We start from the raw sequence: 26,925 nt of genomic DNA, 5'->3' as shown, positions 1-26,925 counted from the left end.
ACAGTCGAGTCCGCGCAGCCCGCCGACAACGCACAGTATAGAGAGGAGACACTAATTTCTCTATTTACAAATAAGACCCACTTCACAATCCTCCATTTTCAAATGAAACCAAAATGAGACTTCCATTTATATTAACTAAAGCCTTAACATCAAGATAAGTGAGCTGTCATTTCAACACAGTAAGTAGTTTGTTTACACGACACAATTTTAAACCTGTGTGTGTGTGTGTGTGTGTGTGAATGAATTGTTGCTTTTTACATATACTTATTCACTTTGGCACAAAAGTAAGCTCCAAGTATTTAAAAGGTATGGGAAAAAATCTAAATTTACACATATTTACTCACCTAAGCTAAACGCACCGGGTGCCTGGAGGGCCGTTGTCCTGCAGGTTTTTTTTTCTCCAACTCAACACACCTGCTAGGAAGCTCAAGTGGTTCCAAATCTTTATGGGTTTCTTTTTTAAGTTATTATAGCTTATTGTGTTATTTTACATATATTTTCAGTGTGTCTAAGACCTTGACTTCGCTTTAAGAGCAGTTCAAAAGAATAACACATCAAAAAAAAAAAAAAAGTAAATTTACTCTCTATTTTTACGCACTCACTTGTGCCGGGTGCCCAAGCTCAGTCCTGCAGGGTCATTGTCCGCAGGGTTAATTTCCAACTTGCCTTAACACACCTGCTAGGAAGCTCAAGTGGTTCCAGATCTTTATGAGTTTCTTTCTTCTTGAATTATGAATTATTATAACTTATTTTGTTATTTAACATACAATTATTAGTGTGTTTAAGACTTAGACTCCCTTTATCCATATCAAAGGGATAGTTCATCCAAAAAATATAAATTTACTCTCTATTTAGACTAGTGCCGGTGCCCAACCTCAGTCCTAGAGGGCCGTTTTCCTGCAGGATTTATCTCCAAAATGTCTTAACAAACACACCTGCTAGGAAGCTCAAGTGGTTCCAAATCTTTATGAGTTTCGCTCTTCTGATGGACACAAAAGAAGATATTCTGAAGAATGCCGAAAACTATTAGCATCCGTAATAGGAAAAACGATCATTATGGAGATCGATGGTTACTGGCTTCCAGCTTTCCTCCAAATATCTTCTTTTGTGTTCATTAGAAGAAAGAAAGTCAAACAGGTTTGGTACTAAAGAAGGGAGTGCAAATTTAGCCCACTAGAAGAGAAACATCGTCATTGAAATATCAAGTATCCAAAATTGGTTAAACTAATTTCATAAAACTATAAAACATGAAATGATTAAGAGAGCAAATATGCTAATGAAATATACTCAGATTAAAACTTAAAATCCAACTGCAAATCATACTATTTTTAAAATAAATATTTATATAATACATATTTACAGTACTTTACCATGTGTATCTTGTGTAATTCTCTTTTTTTTTTTTTTACTTTTGTGTCATAGTAGCAGTATATTTTGTTTGTGATATTATATACAAAAATTTCATGAAGTTGAAAGTGAAAATATTTTAAAGTCTTTTAGTCGGATATCTAATAACAATAACATGAATAATTCATTCATTTTATTAATTTTCCTTTAGTTTTGTGCCTCGTTTATTAAGGGTTATCACAGTAAAATAAACCACCAACTACTCAGGCAAATGTTTTACACAGCGGATGCCCTTCCAGCCGCAACCCAGTACTGGGAAATACCCATACACCCTCTCATCCACAACAGCCAACTTAGTTCATTCATTTCACCTATACCACATTTCTTTGGACTGCATGAACAATCACACAGAAATGCCAACTGGCCCAGCCGGGACTCAAACCAGTGACCTTAATGCTGTGAGGCGACAGTGCTAAACATCGAGCCACTGTGCCACTCAACTTGAATAATAGTAACTATTATTTTAATATGAATTTATTTGTGACATCTAACAATACCTTTAAAAAACAAAATTAATAGAGCTTTATCTATCTTTAATATGTGTGACAGTTCATTCCGCTGTGGCGACCCCAGATTAATAAAGGGACTAAGCCGAAAAGAAAATGAATGAATGAATTATACGTGCTGTTTTCTTATTATTGCCACCTCATAGTTTCATAAAGGTGTTTATTTAACTATTTATCAAATGCAACAAAAATAACATTAACAATTCCAGCTGTTATTCTTATTCATTCATTTATTAACTTAGTGAAGGCATGAAAGAATGGTCCCTTTTGGTACACCTTGAAGCATTAGAGCACAACCCTCAGCGATGCCTGTGGAATCGATCGAGTTTCTATTGCTCTGGTCTAGTTGGAGCACTGAAGTGAATGCAAAATAGAGAGATGCGCCGCTGAAGGGGAAACGCGTGAATAATTTACAAATGTTAGATGCTTCTCCAATTCATCTTGACAACACGCGTAAACTGCCTCCATTCACTTAAATATCCCCTGCACTTTTTCGATTTCTGTAAACGTTTGATTTGCTTGGTCTGTAGTTGTTAACACGGCCCACTCTCTGGGGCTCGCTGGACATTTAAACCCGATCACGCCTCTTGTTGGCCAGTGGACATGGAAATAGAGCAAGGCAAAACAAAGATTGGAGGATTTTTACGAAAGTACGCAGTGTTCTTTAATCACACTCGTATAATTTTAACTTTCATGTGCTTTAGGCTAAATACCAAATTTCATAAAAGTAATAGTAACAATGTTAGCTTAAAAAAGACAGTTACACACAAAAAAAACATACAAATTATTTGATTTACAAAACCATTTTGAAGGTAAGTGGTTGCAAATCATTAATATGGGCTGAATATACACAAATTAAACGTATTAATGTTCAACTTAATTTGTTTAAATTCAACCCATATAAATAGTTTGCAACCACTTAACTTAAAAACATTGAGTAAATCCAATGAATATTTTTGTTTCAATGTATGCCAACATTTTTATTCACTCCCCATGTGCTTGCTCTAAACCCAGTTGCGTTTCTTTCTTCCCTTGGACACAAAAGAAGCTATTTTAAAAATGATGGGAATTGGTAACCTTTGACTTCCAGAGTATGTCTTGTCAAACCTCAAAATATCTTCTACTATGCTCAAAAGAGAAACAAACTCAAAGATTTGGAACCACTTGAGGGCGATTAAATTAGCATTTTGGGGTGAACTACCCTTTTAACATATTTAACCCAGAAAATGTCTCCTTTTTTACAGGGGATTCAATGAGCTAACAGATCTACATTTTCATCTCTTCAAGAAGTCTTCAATGAGTCACAAATGGAGCTGTGTGGGTGTGTGAGTCCCATTTTACAATCCACCTTGACGCACAGTTTTTATCTCACTTTCTTTTGAAAACACACTCACATGCGCATCACATGCTTTCCAGAACGTGTGTTTGATATTCATGTAAGCTCCGAACCCAAAGCAAGATCTTACATTGAACTGCACATGGGAAAGACACTACACACTTCTGGTAGGCGTGTTCTGTAGTGATAATTTAAAGATTGGGCGAGAGATGGCAGCAAGAGGGGCTGCTTTGAAAGGAAATATGGGGGAGTGAGTGATAGAGAGAGGGAAAGGGGGATGGGGAGAGAGAGAGGATGGGGGTAGGGAGGTGTGTGTGTGTGTGTGTGTGTGTAGAAGGGGAATCGACTGATATGCCCTCTTATTGGTTTGTTCAAATGGTGGGGGAGGGGCACCCAGCATACACCAGCTGTATGAGGAGAGAGAGGAGAAACAAAGGGTGAGATGGCGAAGGGGGGGCATGGCGTACGTTTCCTCACTAATATTCAGGGATAATTAAAATGCAGGCAGGGCAGATGATTTAAAATGCTGATACGCTCAAATTAAAAATTAACATGCGGTTGGATTCTGATCTGATCTAATATTAATGCAAAAAAACTTGCTTTTAAAGGCATAGTTCACCCAAAATGAACATTCGTCGCTTGATTAAAACCTTTTTGAGTTTCTCTTTATCTAATAAACACAAAAGAGGATGTTTTGAGGAAAGCTGAAAACCTGTAACCATTAACTTCCACTGTATGATAAACAAAACCATAGAAGTCAATGGTTACAGTTTTCTTTCTTCAAAATACTATATTTTGTGTTTATTATATACAAAAAAAGTCAATTAGGTCTTAATCAAGTGACGAATGTTCATTTTTGGGTGAACTATCCCTTTTTTTATCCGTTTTTTGCTTTTATCATTGACTTCTATAGTATTTGTGTGTCATATTGTGGAAGTCAATGGTTACAGGTTTTCAGCTTTCTTTAAAACATCTAATTTAGTGTTCAGCAGATAAAATAAACTTATAAAGGGGTAAAAACACACGAGAGTGAGTAAATAGTGAGTGCATTTTCATTTTTTTTGGATGAAATCTCCCTTTAAGTAAAGCTTTTATTAGTATTCTGCTGTAGATTTCATCTTTTCCTTTGCTAAATTTGCAGTAGTTTTCCCCCTTAACCTTGACCTGGCAGATTTTATTCATCAAGAGATCTTTGTGCTGCAGTGAAATGTGTATACACACATAAGCTAGAGGAAGCTGTGCTTTGCATTATTTATTTAAAGGACAAAGGAATTACTGGAACCCTTTAAAAACCAGTGTGACTAGTCTCAAAAACACATAGAGAGCGAGAGGGGAAGAGAGCAGACTGGGTGAGAATGAGAGAGAGAGAAAGGAGGAAGAAAAAAAACACAGGAAATGAGAGAGGGAGAAGGGAGGAGAGCGCCCGGCCTCCTTGCGTTTTAAGCCAAACCAAATCTGAGGGAATTGGCATTGGCCGCTTCGCATGAGAACCGAGAGGGGAGAACTATAAGACTGAAATAAGGCTGAAAGAGAAATGCCAAGAATGCAAAGGCAAGAATCAACACATTTAAGAGTCTTTCGTTCTGCTGGCTGACTCGCTCTGCCTTCTGAACGCAATTATAAACTACCAACGTTTTCACACTGTAAGCCGAAAGCCGGTTTTGATTAAGACGCGTCGACTTGGGTGTTGGTAGTCAGCATTAATTAGTGGAAGACCTGGGTTTAATCGCCTCTGTAGGCTTGTAACATAAAAAAAAACTTGTCTACTCAAACTAAAATGTATGTTTTTACGGTCATTCTTCTAAAGTGATGCATTGTGGTATCGCAGCTGGGATATCTTAAGCTGTCTTTGAATATTAGACCTCTCCATTTTGGCTGGGACAGATAAGTTTACTGATTCAGGATTGCTGTTATGTCTTTTGGAGCAGACATAGTGGGATTCTGGTCTAGGCGTCCCGTGCAGCGTCTTCCCTGTTAACATCAGAGATTGAGTGTGTTTGCCAAGTTTCTGGAGCGTATGGTGGAGATTCACTGTCTGCTTTTAAGTTTCTCGGTCTATGGAAGTCGTGCCAAAACCTACTGAGACTTAAACGTTAAAACACACACACACATTCATATATGTCTCAGGCCTGCAGCTCGGTAACTTCACATTATGCCCACATAAACATCCTTTATAACATGTTAATAATGTATGCTTTTTTCTTTAAAGCTCCATAAAAGCCAAATCTGCATAGTCAAGAATTGATTTGCCAAATAAAAAAGTTCTGATTTAAGTAATTAGCCATTGACTTACATAGTATGTGGTTTTCCTAACATGAAAGTGAAGTGTAACTGGTTTCCAGCTTTCTTCTTATTTTGTGTTCAACAGAAGAATGAGATTCAAAGGTTTGAAACCACTTGAGGTTGAGTAAATGTGCATGTTTGGGTGTTTTATCCCTTTAAAGAGCACCTATGATGATCTTTTGTATAATTATTTGGACAGAACTGTGTATGTATAGTGTGTTCACAGTCATATTGGGGTGATATAAACACAATAAGTCAGTTTTTTTTGATTTCTTGACAGTAAAATATGATCCAAATGCCTCCCATTTTGAGCCCGACTGGAATGTGACGTAGGAGTGTGGTTTCCTCGCCCACCGAGTTGATCGACAGCCGCGTATTAACGTGTCTCTGTAACGTGTATAATCATATTAACAAGAACGAACGTGCGCAAAGCAACTGGGATCTAAATATCTGTTCAGCTGTCTGTGATCATCAATCAGCAAATGTGATCAAGAATGAGTTTTACAAGTTTAATACATTTTTAAAACAGTGCATGTTTGGAATAATGTAAGTTGTAGACGGTTAAATCACCACAGCCACATGTCAGTACAATTATAAAAGAAGACGCTTCAATCCTGGTTTGTGGACATTAAATCAGATTTATTTTGTACATTAATATAATGGATACCCATACAGCAGTGGATATTAATGTGTATCCTGTCACATTTGCCGTGCAAAAACTGTGTGTGTTGCTGTGTGTGTAACTTTGTAATGACATTGTGTGTGACTCATCATTCTCATTGACTCATTAACTCTAGAACAAATACATTAGATCAGTGGTTCCCAACCTTTTTCTCTGGGGCCCCCCCCATGAACATATACAAACATTGGAGCCCCCCCACCATATAAATACACACGCACGCACACACATATGTACCGTATATATTTATATTATATATATATATATATATATATATATATATATATATATATATATATATATATATATATATATATATATATATATATATATATATATTACTGTATGTGTGTGTTTATGTGTATTTAGATAGGCTTTGTCATACTGTCTAATCTTTTTCTTCGCCTCTGAAGAATCATTAAATTGACGTTTGTCTGCCATTTTTGTTTTGATTTTGCCTTTACGAGAAGTTGGACAAGCACATTGCACAAGTGAGCAAAATGTTATTTATTTTAATTATTTTTACTATTATGTTGGAATTTTAAGCATGTGTTTTGATTTTTTTTTTTTTGGTACTTAAAAATACATATATTCCTGAGAATTTTTTTTAAATAAATATTTCCCAAATTATGTTTAACAGAACAAGGAATTTAACAGTATTTCCTCTAATATTTGTTTTTCTTCTAGGCTTATTTGTTTTATTTTAGCTAGAATAAAATCAGGTTTAAATATTTTGAAACCTATTTTAAGATCAATATTATTAGCCCCCTTAAGCAATATATATTTTTGATTGTCTGCAGAAGAAACTACTGTTATACAATGACTTGCCTAATTACTCTAATTAAGCCTTTGAATTGCACTTAAATTTGAATGCTTATATTTTGAAAAACATCTAGTAAAATATTATGTGCTGTCATCATAGCAAAGATAAAAGAAACCAGTAATTAGAAATGAGATATCAAAACTATTATGTTCAGAAAAAAAAAAAAAACTTCTTTCCATTAAACAGAAATTGGCCAGGAAAAGGGTTGCTAATATTCAGGAGGGCTAATAATTCTGACTTCAAGTGTATATATACAGTTATTTTCCACCCTGCAAAGGAAAGAGAAATAAATACAATAGAATAAAAATATAAAACAAACTGTGCTTTAAGCATCTCCACTGTAAAAAAACACTTCAGCTACAGAAATCCTTCAGTCAAGAGCAGAGAAAGATTTTCTCGTTATGTTTGATTAATGATAATAAAAACAGGCGGCAGCAGGAATATTTTGCGCTGTCTCTTTAATAGTTTCTCTTTCACGTCTTTTGATCCTCAACTCGTTTGTTTATTACACAAATGAGGGTTAATATAAATAATCACTAAACACCGCGTTTTGACACCTATTTGACCATTAAAGCGCTCACGTTAAGATGACTAGATGTCTGCGCTCCTCTGCTCGTCTCAGGGTGCGAATGAGAGCGAATGCTGACCGGCCGCATGCTTCTGACTGCGTGTGCGTGTTGCACACACACATAAGCACGCGGTCTTTCGCAACACATACAACTGGAAAGGGGGCGGTATATGATGCATATAATTGTTTATCTTGATTAATGCTTTTTTATAATCGTTTGAAATCGAAATCGGATTTTGGATTAATTGTACAGCCCTGTATAATAGTGGAGCATTTTTATGCCTTTTTCTACCTCAATACTTATCCTCTCCCGCGCCCCCCCTGTGAACTCTGGCGCCCCCCTTAGGGGGGCGCGGACCCCAGGTTGGGAACCACTGCATTAGATAATCATTGGGAAAGTTCTTACTGTAGTCTCGCACAAACTTTACGGGATATCTGCTTCCTTCATGTCTGTCACTGTGCAGCCAAAGCAGATATTGAGGCAGAATCTGACAGGCACATCAGAACAGTGGGCAGGGAGAACTAGAATTAAAGGCACAGGCAACAAAAACAGCTACAATGTGTTTAGAGCACAGAATTCCAATATTCTGAAAGGTATAATAAATAATCTGATGGGCGTTTTGTGCTAAAATTTTGAAGACACATTCAGGAGACACAAAAGACTTATAGAGTATTAAATCTATCTTGAGAATGTGGTAATATAGGTGCCCTTTAAATAAAGTCAAAAAGTAGTGTTTTAATCAGTTTGTAGTTTTCTTTGTTAGTTGAACTCACTAAATTGATTTGTTTGACGTTAAATGAAAATTTCTTCCAAAAATTAAAATTTAATGTTTTCTATAGTCGAATGTTGGGGAAAAATTTAATGCTACTTACACTTTGAGAGTCAAAATATAAATACAATTAAGTATTAAACAATTGATTTTTTCTGATACAATTTAGGAATTCAACTAAGTACAATCTCAGGGCTCTATTTTAACGTTTTAAGCGCAAAGTCTAAAGCGCATGACGCAAAAGCATTAACGGTGTATCCAAATTCACTTTTGATATTTAAGGACGGAAAAATACGCTCTGCACTGTGGAACATGGTTTAAAAGGGTTGTGCTTATTCTCTCAATGAGTTCTGGGAGTGTTTTGAGCATAATTTGCATTAAACCAATCAAAGTCTCATCTGCCATTCCCTTTAATAGTCAGATGTGTCACACCATGGTGCATTTGCCATTTACATGATGGATGTAAGAGGAAAAACTGAACACTTTACTAGTGAAAAAACTTTTAAGCAAACTATCTGCCACACGAGGACAAAGAATAAGTCTCCTCTATTCACACTTTTACATTTTACTTTTACACTTTACTCCTTAAAGGCTGATTTATACTTCTGCGTCAAACGCCGGCGTATGCTACGGCGCTGACGCATAGCCCTTCGCCGTGACCGTCGGCGTCGCTGACGTGCACCTCTCAAAAAATGTAACTACACGTCGCAACGACGCGTACCGCAAGCTCTGTGATTGGTTGGCTTGGTAGCGCTGATGAGTCTGGGCGGGACCGAGAGCCGCGCGAATGGGGCGAGCCAAATGTAGCGATTGTTTACAAGTGTGGATTCCTGTGAAGTATGGCGAGTTTTGTTTTGTGTTTACCTCATAGTTAAAGTTGTTGCACGTCCTCCGGTTCCTGCCTCAAAATGAGCAAGTTTAAGCCACTTGTACATCCAGGAAGTGTTCAGGAAAAGCAAAACACCAACGAAGAAACTCGACACAGAAGAACATTTACACCTCACTGCCAACTAGCGTTTCGGAAGTGTTAATGCAGACCAACACAGACAGCGTGCAGAAGTATAAATGCACAGCCATGCGCGTTGCCTGCGCCATGGGTTACGCCAGTCAATTGACGCAGAAGTATAAATCAGGCTTTACTTTCGTGGATGAGGAAACTGTGTAGTAAGCAGTCAACTGAAGACATTCTTTATCCTATCAACATATTTAATTTTGTTTGTTAAGTGCAAAGATTTGTTTCAAAACTATTAAATTCAGTTCTAATTTCCAGCAAACGAATAAATTAACAATAATAACAAAATGTGGTAAAAAAAACACACTTATTTTCAAAGTTATATGTAAACACACATGCTCGATATGCTGATGCATACGTCTTCAAAACCACCACAATCTCACAGCAATTTGTCATGAAAATGAAAAAAAGCAAATTGTCATGAATTAACTGAAAAAGCACCCCGACATAAAGGCATGGAGGTAATGGTTTTTATATTTATGTTGAAAATGTAAATTTTGTAACATTGTAATTCTTTTATTTTTTATATGTGAAGAAATTTGTGTATTGCTGTTCATCCTGTGTGTATATAGCAATGTGTACATGTTTGGACCCACATAGCCGCATAATTAACACGCTCTGCACTAATTTAGACATAAGACCAGCTTTTAGTTGGTCAATAACACAGTCTATTTCAGTTCCTTTAAAATATCAACACACCAACAATGCGCCTTAACACACCTCCTTTTTAGACCAGTACGCCCATGAGTCTACAAAGTGGCGCAAATGCACTTGCAATTTAAAAAACATGGCGCAAAATATGAAAAATGCGAGTTGCGCTGGTCTGAAAATAGCAACAAATTGAGCCAAACGCGTCTTGCGTCGTATTGTGACGAGTGTATGATAGGGCCCTCAGAGTCTTATTTCTATTGATGCATATACTGTATTAATCACATTTTCATAAATCATCCAAAATATGTTTTGCTTATAATTTTTCCTTCGGATTGATTTGTTGTTAGGTTAAGCATTTCATTTAAAATTTTGGGGTTTATATTTGGTTCATATTTGAACAAATTTGAGTTAAAACAACACAGCATTTTAGAGTCTATATTTGAAGTCAAAGCTTTCACTGTTAACCAAAACAGTGACACACTAAACCCCAAATTATCTAACTCAATTTGTCTCACATCTACCATTTTGGGATTCTTCATTTAATGATTCATGTTGTCAGGCAAATTACAAAAAATAGTTGTCCTTGGCATTTTAGCATAGCATGTATTTAGACCGGAACAAATGTAGCCAAATTTCTCCCAGTCCCAGGCTGGAGTATATGATGAGGACTTTCTAAATATGTATTCACATGGCAAAGATTACGCTCAGTTTGCTTGATTAAGAAGGCGACACAGCTTACCCTACTCTCCTGCACTCTTATTCTATCCCCTCTCCTCGATTTCTCAGCCAGAAAGAAGAGGATTTAGGCAGTTTTTTCAAAGTAAACTAGAGCCAAACTAAACCAGCATGAAAAAGGACAGAAAGAGAAGCCCTCCCTTCCTCTAACCCTGTTTTGCTCTTCTCTGTGTAGTTTGGCAGTAGACATTAGTGTGTATGTGTGTGTGAGTGTGCGGTCTGTGTGAACAAGCGCTCATGTGGACAGGGCTCTGACTCCGCTGTTTGGTGAAGTTCCCAGTTAGGCTTGATGGGAAATGTTTTTTTTTTATCCCTCACTGAATGAAGTTGGTTCAGTCTACTGTAGAAAAACCATTGGATCAAATGCTCAGAAAAAAAAATTAAAGACTGATGTTTACCAGCCTGACAGAAACCCACTTTATTTACCCTTTATGTGATGTTCGTTCATTCATTTTCCTTCGGCTTAGTCCCTTATTTATGATGGGTCACCACAGCGGAATGAACCGCCAACTATTTCGGCATCTGTTTTATGCAGAGGATGCCCTTTCAGCTGCATCTATGTGATGTTCTAAAATAAAAAATAAAAGGATTTTTCGAAAGTAAAAAAAAGTAGAAAAAAGTTGAGAAATGCTGAATTTATCAGATGTAAAATCGAGCAAATGTTTAATATTTGTCAAATTTACAATAACGGTACTTTTTTTTGTTTTTAGACTTTTAGCATTTTGCTTCATTTGGAATTCAGGTGGACGAGAGGAAATACATTACCATTTCATTTTTAAAGTCTTTTGTCTACTTTTGATAAATATCCATTATAGAGAAGGTCAATGGCGGAGTGCTATGATATCAAACTTTCCACTATAGTAAACTATCTAGTAATATTAAACACATCTTGAAAGGCGTAAACAAGTCCTGAAAATAAATAAAAAATGAATGCAATCCAAGATGGAGGAATCTGATTTAGATGTTCTATTACCTCTTCGTTAACATGGGACTGTGAGGTTGAAACTGTTTATTTGTTGGAGCTAATATTCACAGAAAATACTTAAAATAAAGTAGAAAAAGGTTGCTTATACTCATCAATGCTGAATTTATTTAATTTTAAATTAAGCCAAAGGGCTATCTTTGTTGAATTCACAACAATAGTAGAATTTACAATACAAATAATTCTGCTTTAAAATGTTAATAACTGTTTTTGTTTTCAGACTTTCTGCATTTTGCTCCATTTGAAATTCAAGCAGATGGAAATCCATTACCATTTAGTTTTTAACTTCTGTTTTTTGTCTACTTTTGACTAATTTACACCATAATTCAGTGGCGGGGTGATATGATATAAAACTATTTACTATATTAAACTAACTATTTACTAATATTAAACACATCTTGAAAGGTGTAAACAAGTGCTGAAAATGAATGCAATCCAGGACAGAGGAATCAGGTTTAGATGTTCTATACCTCCTCTTTATTGTGGGACTGTGAGGTTGAAACTGTTTATTTGTTGAAACTGATATTTACAGAAAATATTTATAGATAATTTTCAAAATTGAGCAAATGTGTAATATTTGTCGTATTTACAATAACAGTAGAATTTACAGTACAAAAACTTTGTTTTTTGGTCCATTTGGAATCCAAGCGGACTAGAGAAAATAATTTACCGTTTAATTTTTAACATGACTTTTGTCTTCTTTTGACCAATTTCTACCTTAGAGATGGTCGATGGCAGGGTGCTATGATATAAAACTATCTAGTATAGTAAACTAACCATCTATTAACATTAAACACATCTTGAAAGCTGTAAACAAGTGCTGAAAATAAATAAAAAATGAATGCAATCCCGGATAGAGAAATCAGATTTGACAGAGACTTGTTTTATTTAACCCTCTGAATGTTCATTCATTCATTTTCCTTCGGCTTGGTTTGTTATTTTTAAGGGGTCATCACAGTGGAATGAACCGCAAACTACTCTGGCATATGTTTTATGCAGCGGATGCCCTTCCAGCTGCCTCTATGTGATGATGTAAAATTAATTAAAGGATTTGATTTTTCAAAAGTAAAATGAGTAGAAAAAGGTTGCTTATTCTCATCAATGCTGAATTTATTTGATGTAAAATTGAGCAAACGTGTAATATTTGTCAAATTTACAACATTAGTAAAATTTACAAAACTGAAGCTTCTGTCTTAAAATGATATTAACTGTTTTTTGTTTTTAGACTTTTACTTTTTTCCTCCATGTTTCCCCTGATAGTTCTTGTTTTTCTAGTTTGTTTATACGGTTACTCGTTGGTTAACTGATTATGTTCACCTGTGTGTGTTTTAGTTACTAATCATCATGTGTTTATATGCCCTCAGATCCTTCAGCTTATTATCCAGCACTGTCTGTGTGTGTAAAGCTGCAACAGCCTCTCCTGTGCCTCAGTTTGGTATCATTCCTTGATAACAACATTTGTTTTTGTTTATGAATAAAGATAAACAGCTGCAATTCCTCTCCTTGCCTGACCCTGCAGTAACACAGTCTGCAGTGTCACTTCATGAGTCTTCATATTAAAAGAGAGACTATTATCATATGTTGGCAGCTGTGCTGCTTAAGAAAACAAACAATAAAGCATTAAATAGAACTTTAAACACTTTCTGTCAAATTTGTAAAATGTTGCGATTAGTTTTGATCATTTATTGCCTTGTTGACTTATAAAAGTATTTGATTCTTTCATTAAACAACATTTATTTATTTTCCTTCGGCTTAAGGCTGATTTATACTTCTGCATCAAGCGCATGCGTATGCATGGGCGCAACCTTTGTGCTGATGCATAACCCTCACCGTGGCTGACAGACACTTACCCGCACCTCTCAAAAAATGTAACTACACATTGCAACGACACGTAGCACAAGCTCTATGATTGTTCAACTTGGGACCAGTGACGAGTGTAGGTGGCGTTTTTACCAAGTTGTTGCACGTCCGCCAGTTCCCACCTCTGACTGAGCAAGTTTACATGTAGTGTTCAGAAAAACAAAACACCTTCAAAGAAACTCGGCACAGAGACGCATAAAAACCTACTGCCAGCTAGCATTTCGGAAGTGTTATTGCAGAGCAACACAAACAGCACACAAAACTTTAAATTCACGGCTACGCACAAGGCAGGCGCCGTGGGTCATGTCGATCACTCCACGCAGAAATAAAAATCAGCCTTCAGTCTCTATTTCAGAGGCCACAGCAAAATTAACTGTCAATTATTCCAGCATATGTTTTCAGCAGTGCATGTCCTTCCAGCTGCAACCCAGTACTGGAAAACACCCATACACTCCCACGCTCATACATTTTAGCTTACCCAATTCACTTATAGTGCATGTGTTTGGATTCTGGGGGAAACCAGAGCACCTGGAGAAAACCCACGTGAACACAGGGAGAACATACAAACTCCACACAGAAATGCCAACTGACCCAGCTGGGACTCAAACCAGCAAGTTTTTTGCTGAGGCGACAGTGTGAACTGCTGAGCCACTGTGCTGCCCCAATAAACAACATCTGATTCCAAAATTATAACAGAGATACAAAAATAAAAACTAAAACAGGTTTTTAATGAACAAATGTAGGAAATCTTCATGCTGTGACTGAATTTTAGGCGGAAATAGTTTCAACTGGGGCGTCACAGCCATGTCACCCTGCAGCCCAAGACCGGTTACTCACTGAAGCTAAGCAGGGTTGAGCCTGGTCAGTACCTGGATGGGAGACCACTAGGGAACACTAGGTTGCTGTTGGAAGTGGTGTTAGTGAGGCCAGCAGGGGGCGCTCAACCTGTGGTCTGTGTGAGTCCTAATGCCCCAGTAAAAGTGAAGGGGACACTACACTGTCAGTGAGCGCCGTCTTTCGGATGAGACGTTAAACTGAGGTTCTGACTCTCTGTGGTCATTAAAAATCCCATGGCACTTCTCGTGAAAGAGCAGGGGTGTAACCCCGGTGTCCTGGCCAAAGTCCCTCTATCGGCCCTTACGATCATGGCCTCCCAATCATCCCCTTCCACCGAATTGACTCAATCACTGTCTCTCCTCTCTACCAATAGCTGGTGTGTGGTGAGCGCACTGGCGCCGTTGTCCTGGGGCTGCCGTCGCATCATCCAAGTGGATGCTGCACACTGGTGGTGGTGTGGAGAGACCCCCCTCATGATTGTGAAGCGCTTTGGGTGTATGGCCATACACAATAAATGCGCTATATAAATACACATTACATTACATTACACGGTGGCGCAGGTTTGCCTCACAGCAAGAAGGTCGCTGATTCCAGCCCCAGCTGGGTCAGTTGGCATTTCTGTGTGGAGTTTGCATGTTCTCCCCATGTTGGCGTGGGTTTCCCCTATATGCTCCAGTTTCCCCCACAGTCCAAAGAAATGCGCTATAGGTGAATTGGGTAAGCTAAATTGTCCGAAGTGTATGTGTGTGAATGAGTGTGTGTGAATGTCCCTCAGTGATGGGGTGCTGCTGGAAGGGCATCCACTGCGTAATACATGTGCTGGATAAGTTGGTGGTTCATTCTGCTGTGGCGACCCCAGATTTATCAAGGGACTAAGCTGAAAATAAAATAAATGAATGAATAAATATTTTCAACTGAACACTTCCAACACAGCCATGTCTCATCCCATGCGGTCCCCCAATAATAAAAATTTATTACTTATTTAATATTCATCCTATTAATTAAATGTACAAATCAATCACAGGCTAACAGATCGATGAGCATTTACCATTTATATTTTATAGAAAATTGAAACAGCAGCAATTCCATTGAATTGTTCAGACCATAGCTAAGATCAATTCAAATGAAGCCTGTGTGTTTTGCCTTCCAGCACACACACATAGAGATTGTGGGGGAGTTGTGTGTATGTGTATAAATCAAGCTAAACCGAGGGCAATAGTGCTTTGCAACTGGAGCCAGACTCTTATTCATCCTTTAAATCTCAACACACACATACACAAAAACACGCTCTCCTTACTCTGCTTCTCACGGCTTTCTGTGCTCGCCCAATCAAGCGCCTTTCAGTGATGTCATCGCTCAATGTGTGTGTGTTTGTGTGTGTGTGCAGCAGCAGTTTTGGGTTTCTCTTAAACTCCTGTTCTCCCACACTGGAGCTTTTTAATCTCAGGGATGGAGAGAAAGAGGATGAAAAAGGGCGAGCGGACAGATCGAGGGGTTGAGAAGCGGAGACCATGACAACCCATGAAATCCGAGCGGCTGACATCTGTGTCCCTCTCAATCTGCCTCTCTGTTGTTCCCTTGACTCGCATCCAGCAAACAAACCCACAAGCTTTCATTTCATAACAGACTCCGACTAGTCTGATGACCTCACACGGCCCTCGACATCATCTTTGATTTCAAACCGCAATGACAGAAGTGTGAAGTCTCCGTCCAACAGCAGGACTCTGACTTGAGAGCAGACTTAATATGACAGACTCTTTATATCACAGCACTCACACACACACGCACACACATAAGTCTGACCAAACATCTGATTGCCTGAATTGAGCATATTTTCATTTCAAATCATTTCTTGCTTCCTGTCTGCACCTCTTGCCACATCCTTTTCTTGTACAGAGTATAGAGAGGCTGTCAACAGTTGAGACGCTCACACATTTCCTGCATCTCGACAGTTCACGCATCAAGAACTATTAGAGCTCATCTACAACCATGGTGAGCTTCTGTCCTATATGTGGGAAGCCTGTTTATTTTGGTGAGTGGCGTTCTGGGATCAAACGATCCTTCTTTAAGAACTGTTTAAGATGCGACTTTTATGTTTTGATGTAGTTATAAATATCATTGTAAAGTGTTGATGCTGCACATTTTGTATTTACCTGCAAAAACTTCTGTTTTGACTTAAAAACTCAATGTTTTGACATGCTGTTGGTGCATTTAAGAGGTTTAAGGAATATATTGTGCCAAATGACTTGTTTTTGATGTGTAAACGAGTATATGTTAACAGCAGATCCAAGTAACAGCAATATAGCAGCATGCTAAATGCTAAGCTAAAGTAGCTTTAGCTTCTGCTTGGTGAAACAAACTATGGAAACTGTGAAATGAAGCATTTTAAGCCTCTAACTGTGTGCATTTGTGTAAAAATAGTGGGTCTGCAGTCTCCTAACCACAATCAGCATCTCACAACACGAGTCACAAGAACACAGGAAGTGTCTGCCTGTGGCAGGAAGTGGAATAGGCCAGAACAAGACCTGCTAGACTGTTCAAATTGGCAGATAGCAGTGCAGAAACTTATGGATGGAAGAAAGAGAAGAATTTGGCTAGAATTTTTTTTTTCCGCTAGTCTTGTTTAAGGATTCAATGATTATAGATTTTGGTTGTATGATTATAGTCTGAAGAATAATCACGGTTTTATAGTTATCATGATTATTATGCATACATTAATTTAAAAAATATACTAGTTTTAATTTTGATTTGATTTATTTATTTCGAACAAAATATCATACATAAAATTTCTTTAACAAAAAATACATTTCAACATGGACGAAATAAAGCGGGATGAAGCACAAGCTTGTTATTTTCCCAACCCATTACCACACACAAATCATTCGTCTATTACTTTACTTATTTTTTATTTTACTTATCTCTTCTTTTTACATGAGACATTTGAGCTTTACATGTGACATTTTTTACTCTTTTGGCATCTTTGACATATTATATGTTGGATTCCATTTGTACGTTTATATTTTATAACATAAAAAATGTAATGCAAACAGCCATTCATTAAACTTCATCATACCTTTCTCATTTTTCAATTAGCTCTATTCATCATTATATTCATTTAATAATATATTTATACAACTTTTTAAATTGATTATTATCCTGACATTGTTTGAGAATCTGTTCTAGACTGTTCTATAATTTCACACCACATTAGGTTGTTCTCAACCACCTAAGATTTTGTTCTTCCCTCAGATTATATCCCCCTTGTCTTTTTTCAAAAAGACTATTGTATGCATTGTGGAAGTAATTTATTCCTAGCTTTAAACATAAATTGTGCTGTTTTTAATATAACCAAATCATTAAACTCAAGTATCTTCAATTTAAAAAAATAAAGGATTTGTATGCTCCAAATACCCCACATGCTCCATCAGTCTAATTACAATTTTCTGCATTGTACATAGATTTATATGTATTTCCCTAAATTTGAACACAATAACTCATACTGTATATGGCAGCATAAGTGTCTTATATAGTACATACATTGATTCATTATCCAGGATGAATCTTGCTTTATACACTATTGCTGTTTTTTTTTTATTTTATTTTTTATTTTGATATCACATTTATTTGCGGTTTCTAACTAATTTTCTGATCCAATACAACACAAAGAAAACTTAATTGCATAAACTCTTTCTGTAACTTTATTATCAATCTGTAACTCTGACTTTTTTTTAAATTTCCCAAATAACATACCCTTTGTTTTACTTAGATTGGTTTAATAAATCACATTTTATGGAATATACAAACTTCTACTCTAAAGTGTGAAGCTGACCCTTTTGTTCTTATAACGTGACTCGCGTTGTGCTCACAGCATTTTTTCAACTAGGTTCTCCTGGCAAGTGTGAGCGCTTTGTGCCACTTGCCACTGCCGATATGCAAGCCACGCACCTCCATTGGAGTTACTAAACTTACTGGCTCAAAAGACGAGATATATGAACGGCCCTTAGTTAATAGCCTCAGCTATAGTTAAAAGCAGCCTTCAATCCAGTGTGCATTGTATTCTAGCTCGAAAGTTTAAATAGCGCACAGTTTGCATTAATTCCTTTAGTTGCAGCAGTTTTATTCCTTGCAGAAAGGCGGTGTTGAGAAGTCTTTGGGATTAATTAACCGTGAGGAATTAAAGTGCAGTTAATAGTGAAATCAGTTATTCGTTGCATTCCTAGTCTTGTTTTAGCGCCAAAATCTAGGACAAAAAGCTGGAGTGCAGGCTGTTGTTTATTTTGAGAGCTTGACCCATCATGTTAATAGGAAGTTTGGTTTTAGCCTGATCCTGGGTCAGCCTGAAGACTTTATGGCCAATGTTGGAGGTCAGATATTCAGTAGGTGGACTTTTGCCAAGCACACATCAAAGAATAACATCTACATAGGTCTGAGGGTTTATGTCTTGCATCTTTGCATTTTGGTCCATTTGGAATCCAAGAGGATGAGAGGAAATACATTAGCATTTAACTTTTAACTTTTGTCTACTTTTGACCGATTTCCACCTTAGAGTTGGTCAATGGCGGGTTGCTGTAGTATGTTAAACTAAGCTATAGTAAACTATCTACAAATATTAAACACATCTTGAAAGCTGCAAACAAGTGCTGAGAATGAATAAAAAAGTAATGCGATCCAGGATGGAGGAATCAGATTTAGATGTTTTATAGAATTGCCTCCTCATTAACGTGGGACTGTGAGGTTGAAACTAATATTAATAATTCTTTATTGATTTTTCAATCAACTTCCACATAGTTTTACAATAAAATACAAAATTATTGATGGTTAAAATAATTTTGACTCTCTCAATATTAAAAAAAGACTTAAAATATATTTTTTATAGTATTTTGTTGTCCTAATTTCAGCTGAAAAAAACATTAAACATACAAACGTTCACTAAACGTCACTAAGATCAGACAAACACATTCATTAAGTAAATGGGATTGATTCTGATGTTAATTTGTTAAAAGAGATTGAAATAGGAAATAAAGTAAAACTGTACGAAGACAGAATATGCATTATTGTGTTCATAAATATTGGTGTAAAAGTAATTCATTCAAATCAGTGATGTTTTAGCTAACTTAAACCAATATTTCTAGACTGAAGTATTAGAAGAAATCCAAAAGGTCAATTAAATGCTGCCTCAAAGAATGAAGTTTACATCTTAGCTTAACCAGCTTGAGATGAATCACTTAAATATCTCCTAAACCTAAAATAAAAATAGAATGATAGCTAGATATAATTCAATAGAAGTTAAAAATAAGAACAAAATTTAATTTAGTACAAAAAAGACAAAAGCCATAAAAACGCTAATCTTCAACTAAAGAAAAAACTTAATAAATAAAAGTTAAATATACAAATAAAAGTCTAGTAATTACTTAAAACCTAAAATTGAAATAAAAACTTAATAATATCTAAATATATTTTAATAGACATTTAAAATAACAAAATAAAATTCAGTACAAAAAAGACAAAAGCACGTACAATTCCTAATCTTAAACAAAAGATAAAACTAAAAATATACAAATAAATTTTAAGGGTCGAGTTACTTAAATAATTACTAAAGACCTAAAATTGAAATAATAATTGAATAATAGCTAGATATAATTGAATAGAAATTTCAAATTAAAAAATTATAGAATTTAGTACAAAAAAAGACACAAACAAGTACTAATCTTAAACCAAAGATAAAACTAAAAATATACAAGAAATGAACAAATATGGTATATAAATAGTGCCAAACTGCACCGATGCCTTAGTGTTCTAACTAATTCATGAAACATATAAGCAAACTGCCGCCAAACACATTAATTACTCAGACCATTACCCCTCCCCTGACAACCAAACAAACTCCAGCTTCAGTAAACACACCTGGCTCATTTCTTAACCTTTGACCTTTGATTGACGCAGGTGAGAAGAAGAGGTCACTGGGGCGCGATTATCACCCGCTGTGTTTGAAGTGCCACAAGTGTAAAAGACAGTTAACACCCGGTCAGCATGCAGAGGTACACATTGTTGTAAACGTTTTTTTTTTAAATAATATTAAGCACAGTACAAATGTTTTACCTTTTACATCCTTATGCAGCACGATGAGAAGCCATTCTGCACTAACTGCTTCATGAGAGATTTTGGGCCAAGAGGTGAGAATGAATGTGTTTATTCATTATGATTATTATTATACTATTATTAGTATAATTATTATTAGCTGTTATTTGGTTGTAATTACATTATGTTGGAACTAATGTTGAAAGCAAATGACTTTTAGAAATTAAGTTTGAAGGTTTTTAAACTTTTTTTTGTGCGTTAATCTTGTCAATAATATTATTCATAATATTATTCAGATATTATTAATTCACACTCATTAAATTATTACTTTCTATAGCTTTATTTTACATTCTTAGGTGATAAAAAGCACAGTCGTTTCAGCACAATGCCTTTCTCAGTGTTTGACACAATCCTTTCACTCCACTCTTTTATCCCACAGTCAATCACATTACATCATTAGTTAGACGGCCACTCTATAGTAAAAAACAATCTCATTTTCATTTCAATATACTGTAATTAATTACAGAAGAAATATTTACCTTCATCTTTAAATACATTATCTCCATTGCACAGGAAAATAACATATCAATTATCATCATTCACTTATTCATGTCTACATCAATGCAATGAAATTCTGACAGTCCAAAATATTAAAAATACATTTTCATCTCATTATTTGTATAATTACATACTCAAATCCCTGATTCACAATGTTAAAAATTAACAACAAACCCTTTAAGAAACACAGAAAAGTCCAGTTCCTCATTCATTCCTCTAGGTGTAGATGATTTTAATTTATGAATCCAGAACGCTTCTCCTTGTAATAGTCTTTGATTCAGATTACCTCCTGTGACTCAAATACTTCCTCAATTCCTATGTATTCTAGTTGTTTAATGTCATGTCCAAAATTAATAAAATGTCTTGCTATTGCTGACGTTATATCTTGTCATGGTGTATACTTCAGTAATTCTCACCTTCAACTGACGTGATGACTTCCCTACATATCTTTTGGCACGGACATTTTAACATGTAGACCACATTTTGGGTAGAGCAGGAAATGCAGGTTTTTTTTATTATATATTTTTACCTGTTGCTGGATTCAAAAATTTCTTACACTTTACCCAATTCTGCACAGAAAACAACCCAGGAGGAACACCACATCATAAGACGATAATATTAGGTTAGATTGAGGTCATTTCGTCATTTGTATAAAAGTGGATTTCTTACTTTATAATATATCTATAATATATCTGTTAATCATTATATCTGCAAAATTTTGGGATCTTTTAAAAGTTATAATGAATGATGTTGAAATTTATTATTTTTCGTCGGAAGATAATGTCCATGAAAGCAAATGACTGAAATTATAGTGTTGAATTAGAATTATTAAATAATTAATTTATTATTGTATTAACATTTAAAATAACTTCATGGTTCATTTTAACCAAAAATAAAATGTTATTAAATGTTTATTTTATTTAATTAAAAGTTTAATAAAATATTTGCAAAATCATTTGCAAAATAATTGCCTGATTATTTATTTATTTTAGATTTTTTTAATTATAATTATTTTTTTTATAATTATATTATATATTAATATAATTATATTATATTATATATATATATTTATAATAATATATATTATATATATATATATAAATATATATATATATATATATAATATATATATATATATATATATATATATATATATATATATATATATATATATTTATAATTATATGATAAAAAATATTAAAATATTCTCATTTTACATTATTTGAAATCTGAATTGAACTAAATATTTTTATTCATATATACAATTATTTTTAAAGTTACAAATAATTATACATGTTATGTTGTTATGTCACATTATATTATATTATATTATATTATATTATATTATATTATATTATATTATATTATATTATATTATATTATATATTATAATATATTATATTATATTCCCCTTGGCTTACTTGATCCATCAGGGGTTATCACAGAAGATTGAACCTCCTATATAATATAATATAATATAATATAATATAATATAATATAATATAATATAATATAATATAATATTTATTACATTATATATTTCTTTAAGCAGGTAATCGAGGACCTGCAGTGATTCGGACCTACACAGCTTCATCTTGAAAGAGATCCTTCAGTCTTGAGAGAAACACACAGCATTTCCATCTACAAGAACAACAACAGCAGCACACCCAAACCTTCTTCATTTTGAGACCCACAACAAACCACTGGAAAGTATTCCCCAGCTGATCCCTCCTTACCACAGAACTACACACAACTCCATCCTCATATAGCCATTCATCAGAAACTCACAAAAATAGACGTAATAACCTACCAAACATCCATCCATGCTGACATTCTCATCTGCTTCATGAGCTGTTTTCATTATTCATCTACAGTTATGCCACTTCATACAGTCGAATACAAAATTATAAGTGCTCTGTAATGTAAATTCTTTTCAGAATTATTACCCAAGTGCTGTTTAATGAAGAGATTTTTTAAGAACACTTTAATAACTTGCTTCTTTTTTGCTTGGCATGACGACAGTACATAATATTTTAAAGTGTACAAGTATTCAGCATAAAATGCAGTTAAAAGGCTAAATTTGGCAAATTAGGTTAATTGGGCAAGTCATGGTTTGTTCTGTAGCCAATTGAAACTAAATATTAATGGGGTTTATAAGATTTACCTCATCAGTTGTACATCACTATTACATATTTTATTCCAAACCACACTGTAAAAAATCCATAAATTAGCAGTTTCTCATATTTTATGATTCAAGTTTTTATTTTTACACATAACTTTTTTTATTTTATTATAGGACATTGATCTTTTCTTTCTTTCTTTCTTTCTTTCTTTCTTTCTTTCTTTCTTTCTTTCTTTCTTTCTTTTAACCTTTAAAATTAAAAAAGTGACATAAAATTGACTAAAAATGTGAGGTATAATCAAACTGCCAGTATATTTTCTTTTATTTTACATCTTTATATATTATTTCTTATACATCATATTTTTTTCAAACTACTAAAATGTCAATAAAAGTCACTTTGTTAAACTGTAGAGTTATTATTAACATCAAAAATCGACAGAGTTTTAACAGAGATTAACATCCCATAATGCAATTCACTACTCTAAATAAATGGAGAACACTTGCAAACCACAAAATACAGAAACTATTAATTTGATATTTTTTACAGTGCAAACTAAATAAAATATTACTTTATCCAGAAGAAAAAAAAACATAATACTGAAATGTCCAATCAAAAGTGTTCTTGCTTGGTTAAACATAACAAAAAAAAAATATTATAAATGCAAGAATCTATGAACAAAGTACAAAGAAAAGATATTCTAATGTTTTCACTGACAAGATAAATTCTGTAAATGTAAACTCATTTTTAAGTTGGATGGCTTAAGCACACTCCAAAAAACTGAATGCATGTTTAACAGTATTACATCACCTTTCCTTTTAATCACAATGTTTAGTCGTTCAGGATTACAAGATATTAACTGTTAAAGGTTTACAAGCATGATGTTTGCCCAAACTGACAGGATAGCTGTCTTCAGCTGCTCACCTATCTGTGGTCATCATTGTCTGGCTCTCATTTTCAAATAAATGTACATCTGAAATGATGTTTTGGCCATTCTAAAATGCCTTAGCCCTTTTTAGAACTGTGTTGAGCAGCTGTGCTCCCAAAGTGCAGTCTTACACCTCTAAAAGCCGGTTAGGACTGCGTTCATTGCCTTTTGTCTTTTTAATGCAATATTTAATTTTTGTGCATTTTCTGTTAAATTTGCATTTTTGTGTGGAAACATAGCTAGTGACTCTGAAGTACAACTGAGTCCATGTGGCTATATTTAATTTCACAGCAATTCATTCGTTTTCAATTATATTATTTATTATTTAACAGTTTTTTATGCAGTGCTGTCCCCACATGAAAAAAATACTATAGCAATTTATAGTTAATAATAAATTAGATAGTAAAATGTATTATTGTGTATATATGTGACTGGATAACTGTAAACATTTTAATTAATAATTTCTAATAAATTGCTGAATAAATAAACATTGCATTGTTTGTTAGAAAAGGACAATATTTGGCCAAGATAAAATCTGAGGGTTCGAAAAAAGAAAAAAAACAAGTTTTGATATATTTACAGAAGAAAATGAGCAAAATCTCTTCATGGAAAATAATCTTGATTTAAAATTATATGAATTTAAAATATCTATATTCTTAATTTTGACTTCTATAATTTAATTGTTGTATTTCCACAGCAACTTCAGAATTCAAAGATTCATTTAATTATGGTTCAAAATCACTTTCTATAAATTGCTCATTGCACATTAAGAAATTACTCTAGATTTCTTTTACCACCGTCAGTCCTTTTCGCATAATTTAATATGATAATTAGTAAAAGAAAATTCTTTACATTGAAATGTGTGATTTTTTTCCATTTATTTAATAATTATTTAATTTTATAATTTAATTTTATACCTAAAATGAGTATCAACTGTTCAAGTTCACCTGCTTATAATTTTTCAAAACCATTTTATTAGCATATTCTGTAACATTTCGATTTTTATTATGCCTCTAGAGTGTGATCAAAATCAAAATAAAAGATTATGTAAACAAAATACACTTTGATTTGTTGAACCTTTGATTTGAAAACCCTGGATGTGTGTACTTTTGTTAATGCACAAACTTATGCAAACAAACAGATTCTTGAATTTTACAAAATGTTCCAACGCTTTCGAAATTGGTGTTGTACATAGGTCTAGAATGAAGCTGTTGTGTCACTGTTTAATCATTGCCTAGCCCAGGGGTGATTTTAGAATTTTCATTTTAGGGGGGCTCAGCTCCTTACACTTAAAAATGTTTGTTTAATATCGTAGGGTTGCATAATAGTATTCCACTGTATTACATACAGGCACAGTCATTTGAGTCCTGAATAAGCCAAATAAGCTTAACCCACCAGTTTACTGTAGTAAAAACGACTTTCTATATTTAAGTGCGTTTTTTGTTTTCATGTATTAAATAAATAAACGGCCCCTTTTCTAATTAAAAGGCATACATATAAATATATATATTTAAACTTACAGGCTAATTCACATTTTTCTCGATCGGATTGATAATAACAAATATGTTTTTTAAAAAATACTAGACAACACCTGTTTCTATCTCTGTCAGTGACTCAATGACAGTTAAAATGAGTACACTCTCTAAGTGCTTCAGTCACTGTGTTTAATCCTTTCTGTGCAAGACTGTATGATATAGTTAATGCCACACAAACTGTAAAGTGTTTAATATTAGTAGTTAATTTTGAAATAAAAATAGCGAAATATTCGTTACATTTTTCGCTGGAGGAAACGCCGAGAAACCCAACTGCTAATCCATGACATTGGGATACAGATGATACAAGATTATCTTTATCAAAGAACTACAAATAAGCAGATATTATAACAATTTATCAATAAACACACGCCTCGTTCTCTCTGTGCACAGCTGTGGTTTGTTGATCAAATGAAAAACAAAAGACGGGGAGGCGCTGAATTCTGCCGTCGTCTTTAAATCAAATTTAAAGGGGACTGAGGCGACAGTTCAGTGTACAGTTTATGAGCTAATCTCAAAAGTTTTAGGGGGGCTGAGTAGAAATATAGCCCTGATATAGCCATATCAGCGCCCATGGCCTAGCCTAATAGGAAAATATTATGTGTACATATCAAACTAACTTAGTGTAGGAAGGTGTTGTTGTGTTTAAGCATCATATTTTTGGTTTAAAAATATTTGTATACAATTAATTCATTGACTTGCAACACAATGTACATTTTTGTGCTCTATTGTTGTTTGTTCATTTGTCTAGGATTTTGAGGATGAGAGGCTCTAAATCCTTTAAAGAGACAAAAAAAAATCTGGGTTTTTTCAAAACAAAGCAAATTTATCTACAAAGCAAAAAATGACAGTTAATTAATCATTGTGTCTTTTTAATTAGGAGCAGAAGCTTGCGCCTCATAATCCTTGATGCACATTAGAGATGGCGTTATTACTTTTTTGTTATAACTATAGTTCAGGAAGAATACAAATTTTATTCTATGATTTTATCTGGTTTTTTTGTATTTTTCATTAGTTCTTTGAAAAGAAGTGTCTCACAGAGAACTGCCAACTATAGAGTATTGTTAACTCACTGATTCAGAATAACTTTGTCTCCTTATTAAAATTCAAAAAATATGTATTTTTATATGTTATTGTGTTTCTTAACGAAGATGTTTGTATCCTGATGGAAACTGCAATTACTTTGAACTGAACTCCATTAAAGATGTATACCTCAAAAGGTAACTGCTTAAAATACAAAATACATTGTTTCTGATTGCA

At 34.4% G+C, this 26,925-nt stretch overlaps 1 protein-coding gene across 10 annotated transcripts; it reads left to right on the top strand.

Annotated features, from left to right (window-relative positions):
• The first annotated feature begins 6 nt into the window (after nucleotides 1-6).
• zgc:195282 lies at nucleotides 7-26,925 on the top strand. 10 transcript variants are annotated; one of them, XM_087234944.1, is made up of 6 exons: nucleotides 2,256-2,331; nucleotides 2,444-2,563; nucleotides 3,158-3,234; nucleotides 20,393-20,487; nucleotides 20,568-20,622; nucleotides 22,638-23,612. In XM_087234944.1, the coding sequence occupies exons 2-6, from the start codon at nucleotides 2,517-2,519 to the stop codon at nucleotides 22,682-22,684; spliced, it is 321 nt and encodes a 106-aa protein (XP_087091070.1). In that variant the 5' UTR covers nucleotides 2,256-2,331; nucleotides 2,444-2,516; the 3' UTR covers nucleotides 22,685-23,612.

The sequence above is a fragment of the Danio rerio genome, chromosome 1 (genome assembly GCF_052040795.2).
Source record: "Danio rerio strain M-AB ecotype USA chromosome 1, GRCz13ab, whole genome shotgun sequence".
Classification (NCBI taxonomy): Eukaryota; Metazoa; Chordata; class Actinopteri; order Cypriniformes; family Danionidae; genus Danio; species Danio rerio.
Note: the sequence above shows the minus strand (reverse complement) of the source record. Positions and strands in the feature narration are given on the sequence as shown.

What these genes read in the sequence shown, in the direction of transcription:
- zgc:195282 (XM_087234942.1), top strand. Translation starts at nt 2,517, where the DNA reads ATGGAAATAGAGCAAGGCAAAACAAAGATTGGAGGATTTTTACGAAA. An exon ending in TCACAAATGGAGCTGTGTGG is followed by an intron (nt 3,235 to 20,392) that starts GTGTGTGAGTCC and finishes TGATTGACGCAG; the next exon opens with GTGAGAAGAAGAGGTCACTG. An exon ending in GAGAGATTTTGGGCCAAGAG is followed by an intron (nt 20,623 to 22,634) that starts GTGAGAATGAAT and finishes TATTTCTTTAAG; the next exon opens with CAGGTAATCGAGGACCTGCA.